Source organism: Tasmannia lanceolata, unplaced genomic scaffold, assembly GCF_043159265.1.
Source record: "Tasmannia lanceolata isolate RefF3 unplaced genomic scaffold, GAP_Taslan_0.1 ptg000004l, whole genome shotgun sequence".
Classification (NCBI taxonomy): Eukaryota; Viridiplantae; Streptophyta; class Magnoliopsida; order Canellales; family Winteraceae; genus Tasmannia; species Tasmannia lanceolata.
In genome coordinates this window covers 917,387-933,796 of record NW_027518681.1, presented here as the reverse complement: position 1 = coordinate 933,796, position 16,410 = coordinate 917,387, and the positions used below count along the sequence as shown (strand labels likewise).

General features: G+C 36.7%; 1 protein-coding gene across 2 annotated transcripts; it reads right to left on the bottom strand.

Moving 5' to 3' along the window:
- Nucleotides 1-638: 638 nt before the first annotated feature.
- On the bottom strand, nucleotides 639-6,445 carry LOC143875998 (plant cysteine oxidase 1-like). 2 transcript variants are annotated; one of them, XM_077377594.1, is made up of 5 exons: nucleotides 5,946-6,445; nucleotides 3,652-3,731; nucleotides 3,219-3,378; nucleotides 2,599-2,817; nucleotides 639-902 (listed from the first exon to the last, which is right to left on the bottom strand). In XM_077377594.1, the coding sequence occupies exons 1-5, from the start codon at nucleotides 6,157-6,159 to the stop codon at nucleotides 754-756; spliced, it is 822 nt and encodes a 273-aa protein (XP_077233709.1). In that variant the 5' UTR covers nucleotides 6,160-6,445; the 3' UTR covers nucleotides 639-753. The 2 variants fall into 2 exon arrangements, with proteins under 2 accessions (XP_077233709.1, XP_077233708.1); XM_077377593.1 differs by having other exon boundaries at nucleotides 3,613-3,731; nucleotides 5,946-6,443.
- Between the last annotated feature and the right edge of the window lie 9,965 nt (nucleotides 6,446-16,410).

Sequence of the window (16,410 nt, the reverse complement as noted above, 5' to 3'; positions counted from 1 at the left end):
GAGGGAAGAGAGAGAGAAAGAGAGAATGAGAGAGAAAGAGAGAATGAGAGAACAACAAAAAAAACAAAATTCTACTCGAAGAATTCCACCATTTTGGAGAAATGAGGCAAGAAGGGTATTACGAGAGAGCTCTCACCGACCAGCAATAGTTAGCTATCATTCTCGTCTGGTAGTCTCCATGGAGTGTGACGCTACATTGGCAAACAAACACCAAAAAGTGTTTTTTTTCGGCTCGGCTTGCGGATTGCTTAAGGCTTCCTTGCAATTGGCATCCAAACGGAGCCTTAATGTCAATGTCTAACGGGACCCATATAGTACACAACCCGTCATGGAACTCGACCACAAGGATAGGTGTTGATCTAAACTATAATAACCTTTGATCGCTGCTAAAATAATGTCAAACAAGGAATATTCGACCCATTATTAGAACAAAAAATAGTCACTACCCAAAACCCAGAACCCTTGATATTTGATCCAACAGCAGCCCATATTTTAAGAGACTGCTGCTGGATCAAATATCAAGGGCTGTACTTATGTCGTACCACCTATACACCAGACTTCACGCTAGCGCACCATAGAATTTCTCCTTCTTTGACATTCAAAGAGAAAACATGATAAATTGAAAAACCAGACAAAGATTAGAAAATTGAAGTTTCCTTTCATTTTCCTTTTTTCATTTTCTGCTTTGTCTATTTACATGGTGAAGGAGAGAAAGAACAGCAGAGTAAAATGAAATTAAAAGATAACTATAAATCAATTCTCCACTATTTTGGGGCCACCATATTTGGCACCAATTAAATAGAAATCAGATTTATGTTTCTCTTGCAGCCAAGCATACCCCAATTCCTCACCCTCTCCACCAACACCACTGCCCAAATTCTCCTCAGCACCATCTCCTGAATCTGAAACAACAGTGCCAATCCATACACAAAACAAAGTAAAGATCAATGGCTTACAAAAACCAAATTAAACAGCAGTGTGACTGATTCTTCATGTATTGTGTATTGATCTATGGCTTTTTTTCTTTCCATTTTTTAATGACAGTAATGATATGCATACTCAACCTAGCCAACCATAGACAGGAACGTTCCTCTGAAATTGAATTAGAAAATCTAGCCAACAAGAAGAGTCCCATTATCAAAATAAGAGAGAGAAGATAACACCATAACACAATCAACCTAAATTCATAGTAACCATGGCAATATGTTTGACATGGACTGCTCCATGATTCAAATCACCATAGTAAAATCAACCTCAATATTAGATGGAACCAAACAGGAATGGTCCTAAATAAAGACCGTGTGCTTAATACAACCACAACTTTACAATTACCGCATGTTTTGAGCTTTACTCATCCTGATTGTAAGTTTCTTAAATGGAAATAAAACATTATATCTACTTATTAAAAAACTTAATGTAATACTTATTATAACCATGTTATGTAAAAAAAATTAATTTTTGAGAATTGATAAAAATATTCTGCTGAATCCAACACTCGATACCCATGTCAGGTTCTGACATTAGTAACCCTGTGCTGATGCAACATAGCCTATAAGAAAGAGATATAACAGCTAGAGTCTCACAAGCTGGTGAGATATTAAGATCCTGAGCAAAACAAGTAGGAGGACATCTGTTTTGTGTTCCACAGGCACAGACATTATCTCACATGGACAGAATAGAAATCCCTGCCTTATTGGAGTTTAGCCCACTATTAACAACTGACAAAATTGATTCTTCCTGGGTCCCACAAAATGGTAAGTAAAAGCTTATACAGGTCATATGATGTTGAATTAGAGTCAACAAAGGGACCCAGATAACGACCCCACTACACAGATGGTTTGTAATTATTATGTCACAACATGAATATAACTAAAAAAGAGGGAACAGAAAAAAAAGAGCAGGCAGAGATGTGCAAGAATCAAAGGATAATGACAATGACCCCACTACACAGATGGTTTACAACGATTGAATATGTACCAACATGGATATAACTAGAAAAGAAGAGGGAACAGATAAAAAAGTAGGCAGAGATATCCAAGAATTAAAGGATATAAACAAGGCTACAAATTTCCAATGGATGGGGAGCATTATGAAATTTGCAATCTAATAAATGAGTATGGACAAAACCGGCTCAACTCTGTCACATGCTTTTTTCCCTGAGCTGATAATGTTGCTTTATTGAATGAGGTCATTACAATTAATTTGATCTCTTATAGTATAAATAGATAAGATATACTAAAATACAGCATATTCAACTGTTTTTTTCTGAGTGTTGCATTGATGACAATGATGTCAATCGTTATCTGGATTGATTCTAAAGATATGTTGCGCGAGTACCATGTGTTGAATTTGGTAAACCTCCGGAAAAAAATAAGTGTTCACAAATTCAGAAATATCTTTTAATCAACTCAATAAACTTAATACTTTTAAGTTTTTTTTTTCCGTTAAAGGTACTTCAGACATTCAAAAGAATCCATGAAATATAGGTACTGAGCAAAGGAAAGAAGAATGTCAACTAAAAAAGGTACTTCAGACATTCAAAAATATCCATGAAATATAGGTACTGAGCAAAGGAAAGAAGAATGTCAACTAAAATACCTGAGCTACTCGAGTAGGGGACATCAAGGTAATATGTGCAGTGCCTCCCTTCAGGATCACAGTATGGTGGGCCGAGCACATCCAATACCGCACACGGCTCGACTGCTGTAAAACGATGCATGTTACCTCCGGCAGTTGGGTAAAGTATGGAGGTTTTGCAGGGTGCAGTAAAGGTGGCATCTATCTTCACCTTCGCCAAGCGGACCCCAGAGAGCTGAGCTGCACCAATAACCAAAAGAAAAAAATCATACAGATAAAACACATTAATTAACAAAATAAACAAATAGATAAATTAACTGGCCTAAGTATAAGAATAAATAAATTAACTGGTCTAAGTCTAAGAATCCCAAGTTACAAAAATCAAAAGTGAGATAGATGACGCAATAACAAGCTTAACTCTTCCCAAATTGATATTTGTTAAGTTATAGATATTCGTTTCTTTAAGAACTAAAAGAGGACCCCACAAACAGAGAACATTCCTACTAAACCTTGTATCGTATGCATGAATATTCAGATAATCTCTTTTTAGCCAAAACCTTAAAGGGTTAGAGCTAGTGAATCCCTCCTCGAGCATCTCGGTGTTCGTGCCTATGACATAACAGAAGTAGCAAGAAACTTACATTGAGATGGATTGGGAGTTCCATTGGGGTTAAGTGGCATATCATCCCAGTCATAAGATTTTATGTGCATGGTGCCAAAGAGGAGCTTGCTGAAAACAGTCATGCCTGGATGATTATGGAGCGGAATGACAGCTGATGTGGGTAAACAGAAAATACCAATCTGCAAGAATGCAAGGGAAAAAATTGAGGACTAAAAACATGTTCAAGAACAATGTTTACCCTCTTATACAAGCCAAAATAAGCTTTTAGGGTATGTTTGCATGTACACCTAAATTGTAATTTGGACCATTTTAGATTGCAAATTACACATAATCTGCAATTTAAAAGGACCCAAATCCAAATTACGGTTAGGGAATATATTGAAACGTGCCCTTATAGAGTATGGTATATATACCGAGAACTTGTCACACTCATATAGGTGTAGATATGTTACTCTAGGGGCTCCATCAATTTCAGTTCTCCTGAAGTATCGCATGTCCTGATTCAGTCCAACGTCCGATGCATTCATGGTATCTGTATGAGAGTTAATACGTGTAAGCATTAGGAAAAGCCACAATAAACTCGAATGAATCAATATAATCATTTGATTCTTTCAGTGAAAGATTCTAACCTAAATCTATTTGTTGGGAACAACAAGTCTTGGGTTATCACATGATGTTAGAGGTTTTTACATACATTGTGAAAATTCCATTCTTGCTCTGATTATTTCGGAAAATAATCGAAAAATCCCATATATTATCTATTCATTCAACCTAAATATATTGGTACATGTGAATCTCACATGTTTGCACTGCTATCGAAAGCATGAAATATGCACACACATGTCTATCCCCTACGTGTATGCATTATGGATTCTAAACATGTTATGTAACAAGTACAATTCTAAATAGGATGATATTCATGTAATGCATATAAATTTGTATCTATCCCCTACGTGTATGCAATATACAGTAGCATAAGTTTGGAGGTTGAATCTTCTTGAATCTCAGATTTTAGTCTGCTTTGTTTATATGACTTTACCCAAAAACGCATTATATTGTAATGCATACAAGTACAATCAATTTATGCAAAGATGTGCGCATAATTGAAGGTTTGATGCAATCTTCTAGGTCTGCAATTAGGAAAACGAAATAACAGCTTTTGGATTTCACATGCAGGTCTAAAGTTGATCGGTGTTAGATCAGCACTACAGTTGCTAATGATATTAGGAACAGAGATTAAGAGACCACTGCGGATACCCTCTAAAAATTAGTTGTATATAATCTTATATGCAAATAACGGTCATAATATGTGTGTGTGTGTGTGTGTGTGTGTGTGATATAATCTTGTATGCAAATAACGGTCATAATATGTGTGTGTGTGTGTGTGTGTGTGTGTGTGTGTGTGAGTGAATAGCTTCTAAAGTGGCTTTAATGTCTCATTTGCAAATAAGATTAATTTAAAAAACTTTTTTTTGAAATGTTTAAAATAAAATTAATTGCAAAATAAGATTAATTTAAAAAAAAAACATTATTTGCAAATAAGGTCTAATTTTTGTGGTATCAAAAGAGACCCTAAATCAACTTTTTTTTCCCTTTCTTTTCTTTTCCGGCTGATTTTAGTGGTTACTTTGAATTTGAAAAATGCTTACACAGAAATTCAATGATCCACTTTATTTAAGAGTTCAAGGCTTGCATGTTATTTTTTGGAAGATAAATACAGAATATATAGGCAATGCTGCATAAATGCATATACATATATACAAATCTATAGATAAAATAGTGTACACAAATGTGCATGTGTATCAGTGTATGTACATGGATATAAGCACATGGATGCATATTAGTGTATATGTAGATTTGCAAAAAGGAATAGAACATTCATAAAACTTTTGGAATGCAGATACCATAGAAATATATTACTTTTGGAGAGTCAGATTTTGTGACATTGTACTATTGAAAGTTGAACAAGAGTAAAAAATGAAAGCAACAGGACAATTAGGAATTCCATGAACTCCTTGAATGAATATTGATGAGGATCAGTTCAGTCCTTCATGGGATCTATTATATTGCTTTTAAGCAATAGATTTCAATATCTTTCAGTATTGAACCGTTTAGACATCTAGCAGAAAAGATCAAAAACATTTCTTGAATATTCAATAGTTTGTTAATTTCTCAATTATATCAGTCCTTTGACAGACTGATTAATCTCAATTGACAAACAGCCCACATTCAACAAACCAACTCATAATTTCCACCCAAAAATCAAATATTCATAACTAAAAGATCAGGACAAGACAATCCCTAACACAAATTTACAGAAACCCAATTAGAAACACTTCCAATTACGAATTTTCGTGCAAATCCCACAAGTCATTCAAATCATATTCTATCAAAACTATTTTTTCGAGAAAACAAAAAAAGAATACCTCTAATTGGATCAAAATATCAAAAATTGAAAAACACCGAAATGGCAAAACTCAATCAAGAACAAATCCCACATCTCTTACTAGTCGAATTGGAAATCTCATGCAAAACCCACAAGTTATTCAAATTATAATCTACCAAAAAAACATTTTTTTTTCTTCAAGGAACCATAAACAGAATACCTGAAATTCAATCAAAATATCGAAAATTGAAAAACACCCAAATGGCAAAACTCAATCAAGAACAAATACAAAATTTCATACTTTTCAAATTAAAAATAAAAACCAAGTGAAAGCAATAACCCATCAGTTAAAACACAAACCGAGAACTGATCTGAGCCGTTCAACGTCGGCCGGAGGCGGGACGATCCCAGGACCGCATTGGGAAAAGATTTCCTTACACATTGCAAATAGATTTTGGACGTTATTCGGCATCGCTTTTCTCTTTTTTCTCTTGTTCTTCTTGGATCTCTTCTCTGTTGGCAATTCACAGAGTTTCTGCTCTTTTTGTTCGATCAGGTCCGTCTCAATCATCATCCAAACAAAACCCTAATCAAAGAAAAAGAGACAAAGAAGACCCAGAAGCTAAGAAGGGAAGAATCTCCACAAAATTGGAAATTCTGATAGAAGGGTTTTGTTCTTTTTGTTACCCTTTTTTTTCTCTCTTCTGTTGTACTGGAGAGAGAGGATTTGTTTCCCTGTTGGAGGTGATGGGTTTGGGGGTTTAAAAGGAAGGGTTTCTAGGGTTTGGTGTAATATTTTTTGTTTTGGCTTTGGGGGTGAAAACCAGGGGCATTCAAAAGTGGGTTCATGGGTTTCTGTGGGCTGTTCTAATAGCGGATTTTTATCCTGTTCAGACCAAACGGATTGGGTGGAAGGGGCCATTTTTGACCTACTACTCTGTATCTGTTCACACACAAATACGTATATACACTCAAATTAAAAATAAGAAGAAAAAGCATTAGCAGCCATTTTATTCATACTATCTATTTGTTATATTGATAATCAAATGAAACAAAAAAGAAAAAATTGTTGTCATTTTGGTATGATAATTTCGGGAAAGTATCCCCAAAATCTAATACCCTACATTGCTTGACCACACTCTTGGAAGATTTTGTTTTTTTTTTCGGTTTTAATTTTTTTTTGTTTTCTTTTTAATGTATATATGACATGAAATATCCCAATAAAATACTCGTAAAAATGATCATTTCTTTATACGGAATGGTAAACATGAACTTACATTGAGACGGGCGATTTCATAGACACAATTGCCTGGTAGATCGTTTCGATTCTTCATGATTTCTGAATTTTCAATGCATTTATGGGATTAGGAGCGAAATATCCAATAGTAGTTAGCTTCAATAATGCAAGTCCGAGGGACGGAGAAAAAAATCAGTCACTGGGTCGAAAGGATGACGATGATCGGGATCATAGCAATGGAACATGGCGGCGACTGAAACTATTGGGGTGGTAAATTTCAGGACTAAAATCGATCAAGCAGAAGACGATGAGCAAGGGTTCTATCGACAATGCGCCCTCGTTGATGATGTGCATGCCCAATTTCTATTTTAGAAAAATATTTAGCTCTTAGTTTTACTTGACAAAAAGGGCATGTATGCATCTTAACCATATATGTGTCTAGGCAATGCCGCGACCCCTCTTTTTTAGCAGAGAAATACCGATGTGGCACTTGTCTTTTGAAAAGAGGGCCTGCGTGTTGGCTTGGGCGCTAGGATCTATATCGGAGTCTGGCTGCATGGTCCTAGGGTTGGGGCCAGCAATGCCCCTTGGGCTCAAAGGACATGACCAACGAGGATCTGATCAACTTGGCCCCGGCACCACGATGGTGCTACTCAATAAAGATAATGGTCGCGCCATTTCCATCGGCTATAGCTTTTGGTAGGATTGGTAGCGCCACGATCCTATAAGTGGTATCAGAGCAAGGTTGTTAGTTCGAGACTCCCAAGGTCATTACTGGGGGATTGTTCGCTTGGGTGCTTGGACCCATATGGGAGTTTGGTTGAGTGGTCCTAGGCTTGGGGTCAGCAATGCCCCTTGGGCTCGGAGGGCATGACCAATTAGGGTTTGATCAACCTGGCCCCAACATCGCGATGATGCCACTCAACAAAGATAATGGTGTTGCCCTTTCCGTTAGCTATAGATTTTGGTAAGATTGGTAGTGCCTCAATCCTACACTACTATTCGCTTTGTGTGTTCCAACACTCATGCACACGCACACTCTTTTTCCTATAGTTTTTGGATTTTCCATTTTTTAATAGTTTTTTATAATGTATATTTCCATAAAAAGAAATGTATACCCACATACACACATATATCACAATTATATATTTTTTCCCCATCACTCTTTGAATTTTCCATGTTCAATAGCTATTTATAATATATATTTCCACAAAAAGAAAGAATTATATATGTATATACACACATATACGCATGTATCACAATTAGATTATTTTTTCCCCCACTAGTCTTTGAATTTTCCATGTTTTATAGCTATTTATAATATATATTTCCATAAAAAGAAATAATATTGAAGTTATAATAAATTTTTAAAAGCAAGTATTAATTATTTATGTAGTATTTAGTATGAGAAGGTACATACCAAATACTATAGTTAGGTATGTATAAAAATACTTATGTACATACACTTTTTCTTATGAGGTGTCAAATTTCTAATGACAAAGTAAGCAAGGTGGAAAACTAAGCAGATTTCTCTGCCATGCAAAAAAAACAAAAAAAAACAGGAGCGGATTAAACAATGCCTGTAAGATATGCATGCATTTGCCGTCTTTTATTTTTTCGGTTACAAAAGTAATATGCAAGGTGTAAAAACAGGCCTGACCTTTTCCTGCATGTTCGAAAGATGTGGGTGTGAACTAATTTAGGGAAATGGTATCGCACTCCCTTGTTTTGATAAAGGCACTCCTCACTTTATTTGCTAGTGGATATTGATAGATTTTTTTTCAAACAGTCATAGTCATATGCACAATGTTAGGATAGGGAATAATTTACAAATGTTCGACATTTTCCAGAAATGTTTCGGACCTGTTGAGAAAAATCAGGAGATTTTTTTGGTTTTGCCTATATAGGAAAATGATATTCCCACCTTTCCTTCCCACTTTTTTTGTTGACTTTCGAAGGTTGTTACATTTGTGAAAATGGTCTCGACAACCTTGAAAACTGTAATGCGAAGCCTAGAGTGCAATTAATTATTCAGACTACTGTGTTGGAATATCATTTCCATATATACATGCAGGGCATCCACACTTGATATTTGATCCAAGAGCAGCCCACATTTTCAACTTTTATGAAAATGATATTCCTCCACTTTTTCAACTCTCAGCTTCACATTACAACTTTTTTCTCTCTACTTCTCTTCCACTCCCATTTTGCGCAGAAGTAAAACTCTAAGAAACCACTATCCATAAACATGTTTCCTAAATCATACTTTCTTAAAGAAATATGTTTCATAAACCAAGTGGACTCCAAACAACTACTAAAAAACATCCACACATACTATCTAACTCTACTTTCTAATTCTAACCAATTAGTTCTCTAAAGCAACCCAACCACTTACGGCTTCTAATCTTGATTAGGAACATGCCATGTGTGTGTGGGCCCGCACTGGCCCATGCACCCACTGGCGTTGGCTCGGGCCCTCCAGCACCCTGTATAGAGTAGGCAATGACTCTCAACACTCCTCCTCAGCGCTGACTCTCTACAGGTCACGCCAAATACCTTTCTGAACTTTGTAAACTTCTTGTAGCTCAACCCTTTGAAAACAGTAAGAGCAACGAACACAGGAACCTTTTGTTAGATTTGTTGTAAAATCCCAAGCAAAATTGCTACACGTTGCGGAAGAATAAACCGTGTAGAATAAATTTTTTTGCTCTAACCCAGATTTCCTAGGGACTAATTGATTTTAATGTGATTTAATAAACATAAATATAAGTACATTATTTTGCTTATTAGAAGAAAAACATCTGCGTGATCTACTCCTCAAAAATCTGCCAACGATCTAATCGATGCAAAACCGCAAGTTAAACCAATGGATTCCTTTCTTTGCACAAAGTATCTTGTAAACAACTCTTTGTTTACTTTATAACCTGATCTAAATCATATTATAATGTGAGAATTTGTATTTAGATCAATAGAGCTTTGTTGGATGTTTGTCTTTGCCTTAGAAAAGACAAAACTAGTTGATGGAATTGAAGAAGTAGAAGAAGAAGAAGAGAAAAACTTTGGGATGTTCCTACCAATTTTCAACACATGGAATTATGGAAGAGCTCTAATAAACTCCAGCCATATGTCTCATATTTATAGATCTCTCAATTTTCATATGCACAACCCAAAACTTCTAGAGAAATCTCATAAAACATGGAAACTAGCCATAATTGGAAGCTCCAATTTAGAAACAAGCTAGTTTGCTTTTTCAAAATAGAAACCAAACAATGTGGGAATATTTTTAGAAACTCTTGGACTTTTAGAAATTCCTAAGTTAAGTTTTTCTTCAAGTAAAAACGTGGGTTACTTTATTGGATAAAAACAATCCCAAAAATATCTCACACATTGTTTCCTTTTTCAGCATTCCCGCTATAAGCCTGTAGGTCAAATTTCAACCTCATTTTTCGGATAAGTAAATGGCCGAATTAGAAAAAGCCATAAACTACAAAGTTGTAGATATTTTAAAATCCTTCGAAACGAATACTTACACATTAATTTTCGACCAGAGATGAGTAAGCTATGACTGTTTTAGTAAAACTAGTTTATAAGCTAAACTTATAATTATTTATTTAATTCTTTTAATTAAATAAATATATTTTCTCACATCCAATGGAATAAAAGCTCCATCCATATTTTTTCTATAATTTTCTAAATACTCTTATGGTTTATACTTAACTATTTTGATATTCCCAATGTATCCCATAGTGCATATACATTAAATACATTGTGTATATCCTTTCAATGCATCCAATGACACAAAATTTGTTCGTGTAAGCAACTAAATAAATGCGGGACCTCTACCTAATAAATAATAATATGTCAATCGAGTAGTGAGTGTGATTGTAGCAGGGATTCAAAGGTAGATTCTGCAGAACCCACAAGTGCGCCCTACTACGATTATTGCTCCGTAGCCAATGCTACAATCGCATTGAGTCAGTAGCCTCCATCGAGACGTAACCCTGAAGATAACCGTCAAATCATCATACCCCTAATCACATCAAATGTGCAAGTCCTTTCTCCAAGTCCACATCTGCTGAATTAAGTCCTACAGGGGGTGGACATTAATTACCCCTTGGGCTTACTTATGGTATATCTTTCAATCAAGCAGTGTTAGCCCACAAATGCATTTGCTAAAAACTATTTCAAAACTTATTTTGTGAAATCCTTTTGATATACATTTTATCAAATCCACCTGGCCAGGTATTTTTATAGGCCTACTGCTCTGACCAAAACCGTAGATGTTATCGTATAAAATAGGTGGATAATTCCATGTCGGGTATCACTATTGACCTCGAAGGTTTGTCCAAACTCCAGTGCTACTCTCTAGTGACTCTAAGAGAATTACGGTTAGATAGACGAAGAATGAAAGAGTCGCCAATAGACCAATATAACCCCTCAGGTCAAAGGACATGTAAAGGGTTATGTCTGATAGAATAACTCAATTGTTGGGGTGAGTCGAAAATTTCTCACCGACCATTTAAAATTTTGAAAACTTAAAATCAAAGCAGTTAGGCGGGTCATTGAGAGCCCTCTCCCTAGCTCTAAACTATTGGGGAGAATGAGATGGATCCGGTCCTTGGGTCAGAAATCACTCACCAACCACTTAAACTTTTGAAGATGTAAAAAGATTGGTGCAACTGGGCGGATCCAAACTATTGGGAGAGTGATATGGGTCAGGTCCTTGAGTCGGAAACCCTTGCCTACCAACTTGAACCTTTTTTGAAAACGTTAAAAGAGTAGAATAGCTGGTTGGATTCTTGAGGGACCTCTCTCTCTTCGGCTCCAAACTGCCGGGGAGAGTGAGATGGGTCGGGTCCTCGAGTAAGAAAACTCTCCCCGACCATGTAAATTTTTTGAAAACATTTTCTATTTCAACTGGGAAATACATTTCGATTGATTAATTTAGTGCTGAGACTTTAGTGACTATTTTCACAAGTTAGATTGATTTGTTGGCTGAACTTTTAGAATTTCTAAGGTCAATAGGTGGTTACGTTACCGGATTTTCACCTGGCCCACCGTGTACGGTCTACTTAAGACTGACAAGAACTGAAATCGTTACGAGCAATTTTCAAAACATGATAGTTCATATAATATAGTAGCAGCCTTAATTGTTTGTATAGGAAAATATAGGTAGTACATATGTTGGTATGTATCCATATATGTAGTTAGGGATTTCCTAGAGAATTTCATGGAAAGGCATTTCGCGCTGACTTGAGCACGAGAAAACAACCACCTCAGATGAATTAAATGAATAAGACAAAATCTGCGAAATTCCCTAGCAAATCCCAAGTACTTATGTAGATACACGGTCTCTTATAAGCTATCGAGCTAAGGACAGAAGTAAGCAAGGTGGAAAACTATGCAGGGTTCTCTCCCATGCATAAAAAAAAAACGGAGCAGATTCACCCATGCCTAAAACTGAAGATCTGCATGCATTTGCTGCCTATATTTTTTTGGGTCATGATAAATTCGCACCCCTGTAGGATAATTCGCACCCCAAATGATGATATGTGGCAGACTTTAAGCTTTTTAATGTCGATTCACGTTAAAGGGGTGCGAATTATCCTCATGGTCATCACATCAAGTGGGTTTGAAGTCCTAATTCTCAGCCCTTAATCTATATTTGATCAATGGCTAGGGATGAATCAAGGGAAATGGAGCAAGCTTATTTTATTTCGTTTTAGATAAAGAAATAGCATTATTGTTACTCACATGTCACATCAGCTGATATAAGCTCCATTGAATTGTGCACCGATCTTTTTATGATCAATGGTTATTATTTGCTTGGGTTAAATTATAATCTTATCATTGGTGGGTTGTAGCTAATGTGGGGGGGGGGGGGGGGGGGGGGGGGGGGGGCGGCGGCTAATTCATGGATATTTTCAAGTTTAACTCTAAATTTTCCCAACCTCAACTATTTAAGGGCACATGCTGTTCATTAATTAGAAGGGCTTTTTTTTAACCTTTGAAAATTTGTAAATAGGTGAAGAGAATAAAAAAAATTATCTCCTTGTTGTTTAAAGAAATCCTCCTCTTCAATTAGTCCTTTTTCATCGAAAAGCAGACGAGATAAATAAAGTGATTTGCTGAGATTTTGAATATATGGTCTGAGTTGAAGTTGATATATATATATGAGCAAACGGTTCCTACACATATGTGTAGATAGTTCTCTACACACTAGCTTAAACTACAGTGGGGGCCCACATTGTTTGGGTGATCCAAGCCATCCATTTTAAAGGCCCTCACATAGATAGGGTGTCTACAAAAAATCAGATCCATAGGATCATCCCAACCCTACGATTTGTGGAGGTAAAATGGATGTCTTTAAACCTTCACAAATTAGTCCATTTTTTGCCTCCACAGTTCGAATGGCTAGGATGATCTTATGGATCTGATTTTTTGTGGACACCCTATCTATGTGAGGGCCTTAAAAATGAATGGTTTGGATCACCCAAATAATGTGGCCCCCACTGTATTTTAAGCTAGTGTGTAGATAACTTATCTACACATATGTGTAGGAACCGTTTTCTATATATATATATATATATATATATATATATATATATATATATATATATATAGAGAGAGAGAGAGAGAGAGAGAGAATAGAGTATGTACAGCTGCACATATAAGTTATCTGTGCATGGCTCACAAACCATGGGGGGGGGGCACACATTTTTTTGGGGGATCCAAAGCATTCATTTGAAAGGCCCTTCCATGGATAGGGTGTGTATAAAAAATCAGCCCTATAGGATCATCCTAACCCAATCAAAGGTAGAGGGGAAAATGGACAGACATTGTTTCTGCCCATTTTTTCCCTCCACAAATGGCAGGGTTAGGATGATCCTATAGGTCTGATTTTTGGTACACACCCTATCCATGGAAGGGCCTTCCAAATGAATGCTTTGGATCCCCCAAAAAATGTGCCCCCCCCATATGGTTTGTGAGCCATTCACATATAAGCTTATCTGTGCAACTGCACATACATTATTTTCTCATATATATATGAGGACAATGTTCCTAATAGGGCTGCAACTCGGGTCGGGCGGGTCGGGTTTTGGAGAACCCAACCCTACCCGAGAAATATCTCGGGTCGGGCCGGGTCGGGTCAGGTTTTTTTTCGGAAAACCCACGATTCCCAAACTCGGCCCTACCCATGATAAATCTCGGGTCGGGTCGGGTTTTTCCACGTTGACGCAATTTTTTAAGGAAAATTCTTGTTTGGCAAGGCAACTCAACTCATAAAAGCAGAAATTGCACTCACATTACACTTGAATCAAACAATGATGTAATTACACTCACATTACACTTGAATCAAACAATGCTGTAATCAAACAATGTTGTAATTACAATCAAACAATGCTAAATCAAACACTTGAATCAACTCAACTCATAGAAGCAGAAATTACACTCACATACAATAACAGTGGGTGCGTGGGTTTTCACTTTTAACTTTTAACTAACAATAGAAAAAAATGTACATACAATAACTTATGTAGCTCAGGTCGGGTCGGGTCGGGCCCCTTCAAACCCGGCTCGACCCGAGATTCATGCGGGCTTTTGAATGCTCAACCCGGCTCGACCCGAAACCCATGAAACCTGAACCCAACCCAGGCTATTTTCGGGTCGGGTCGATGCGGGTCGGGTAAAACCCGGCTCGAGTTGCAGCCCTAGTTCCTAAGCTATAAATATTGAGAGAGAGAGAGAGAGAGAAGATCAAAGAATACCCAATCACATTCCTCCTAATCACAATCCTAATCTCCATTAGCACCTTAAAACTACCTTTAAACCCAAAAAAATCCTTTAGAGATCCTCCTTAATTTTAGAATTAGAAAAGTTCCAAGGATTAGTTGGTAGTTTAAGATATATTAGGACCTGTAAATTGATATTGGCACCCCTCTCTTATTGCCTTGATGAGCTTGAACTATAGCTTCGAAAAAAAAGGAGCACAGGCTAGCAATACTTCCCCTTTTCTACTAGGCCATGTATTAGGCCATGTAAATAAATCCCCTTTTCTATTAGTTAAGGCATGTTCCGCAACCATTTTTAAAGGGAAATGATATCTGCGCCAAGTATTTTGATAAACATGCGCTCCACTTGTTTGTCGTGTAGTATTTAAAGGGATGTCAGAGGATATTACGGTCCTCAAAAAGCGCTTAAGACCCTTTAAATGCTAGACGACAAACAAGTGAAGCGCATGTTTATCAAAACACTTGGCGCAGATATCATTTCCCCTTTTAAAATGACATTTATTAATTTGAGCACTGCTACGAAAATGGGATTCCGTTTTGGGGATCAAAATGGGCTTTACCTAGTGGAGCCACGCCCACTAAAAGACAAATGAAGGGAGTTCAAATCCCCATAAAAGCAATAAATACACATTGAAAAGGGCCTAATCAACGGTCATTTCAGTCCCGTTTTCATTTTTCCAAACGGAATCCCATTTTCAAAGTGTTTTCCTATTAATTTTCGGCTTAAAAGACTCCTAAAAACGAAATAATAAGTTCATTATTAAAGAAAATAATGCATTTAGTTATAGATTGCAGTTCCCAAACTCAGATTTTATGGAGAAACAATTATGAAACCCCAAAAGCTTAAGTTGTTAGAGTTGGTGTTATCTAATCATTTACACTTCAATACTTCCCCACGCGTGGCCAATCTTTTCTGGGTTGGCTGTGCAAGTGGATTTGTTTAATATCAAGGAGTTCTTGGATTTGGGACCCAAGACCTACTGGCATGCAATTGCATTGATACCATGTGAAACAACCGGTTACTCCAAAAGCTTTAGTTAGAGTTGGTGTTATCTAATCATTTATACTTCAATAGCTATTCGTGGCTTCTGAAAATCAAGTTAATGCATTTTTTGGGTAAAACTTTAAAGTCTATCATTTATGTGTGTTCTTCCTCCTGAGAATGGTTGCCAACCTTAGTTGTTGACTTTTTGTTTGGATCAAAGTTTCAAAACTCCCCGCCTCATCATTAACTCCCCCAAGTCGACTTCCTTTTTATCTTTGGCCATATTCTTATCATAGTCCACATTTTGCGCTACAAAATCAATCAAAATTTCTTTGACTTCATTTGCGCCATCAGAATACTCAATCCCACCGTGCCGAATCGACTAGGAATTGCTTTGGCCGCATTTTGGCGAATCTGCATTTTGAAACACTGATTTGGACTTTAGTAGGGACCTCTCGAGTTCAAGGGATGCGACTCTGTACCTTCTCCTCCTGCAATTGAGACATGTGGTGGGTCTTAATTTCATTTCCGGATTTTATTAAGCATTGTTTACACTTTCATATTAAGTTTCTCAAAGAATCACAACTGCTATACGTCAATATCCAAAGTTGGATGATTCTTTGCAAATAAGGCAAACAAATAAAAAAAGAAGGGATTGACATATGCGTGCTGAAAACAATTACTGTCCCAGCTAGTTACCATTTAAAATGAAGCATGTTAATAAAAGAAGACTAGGTATTCAAACGTCGGCAACTTAGCCTTCTCTTGTTTGCTAACACTGTCTTCCAACTTCCAAGCATTCATCAATTG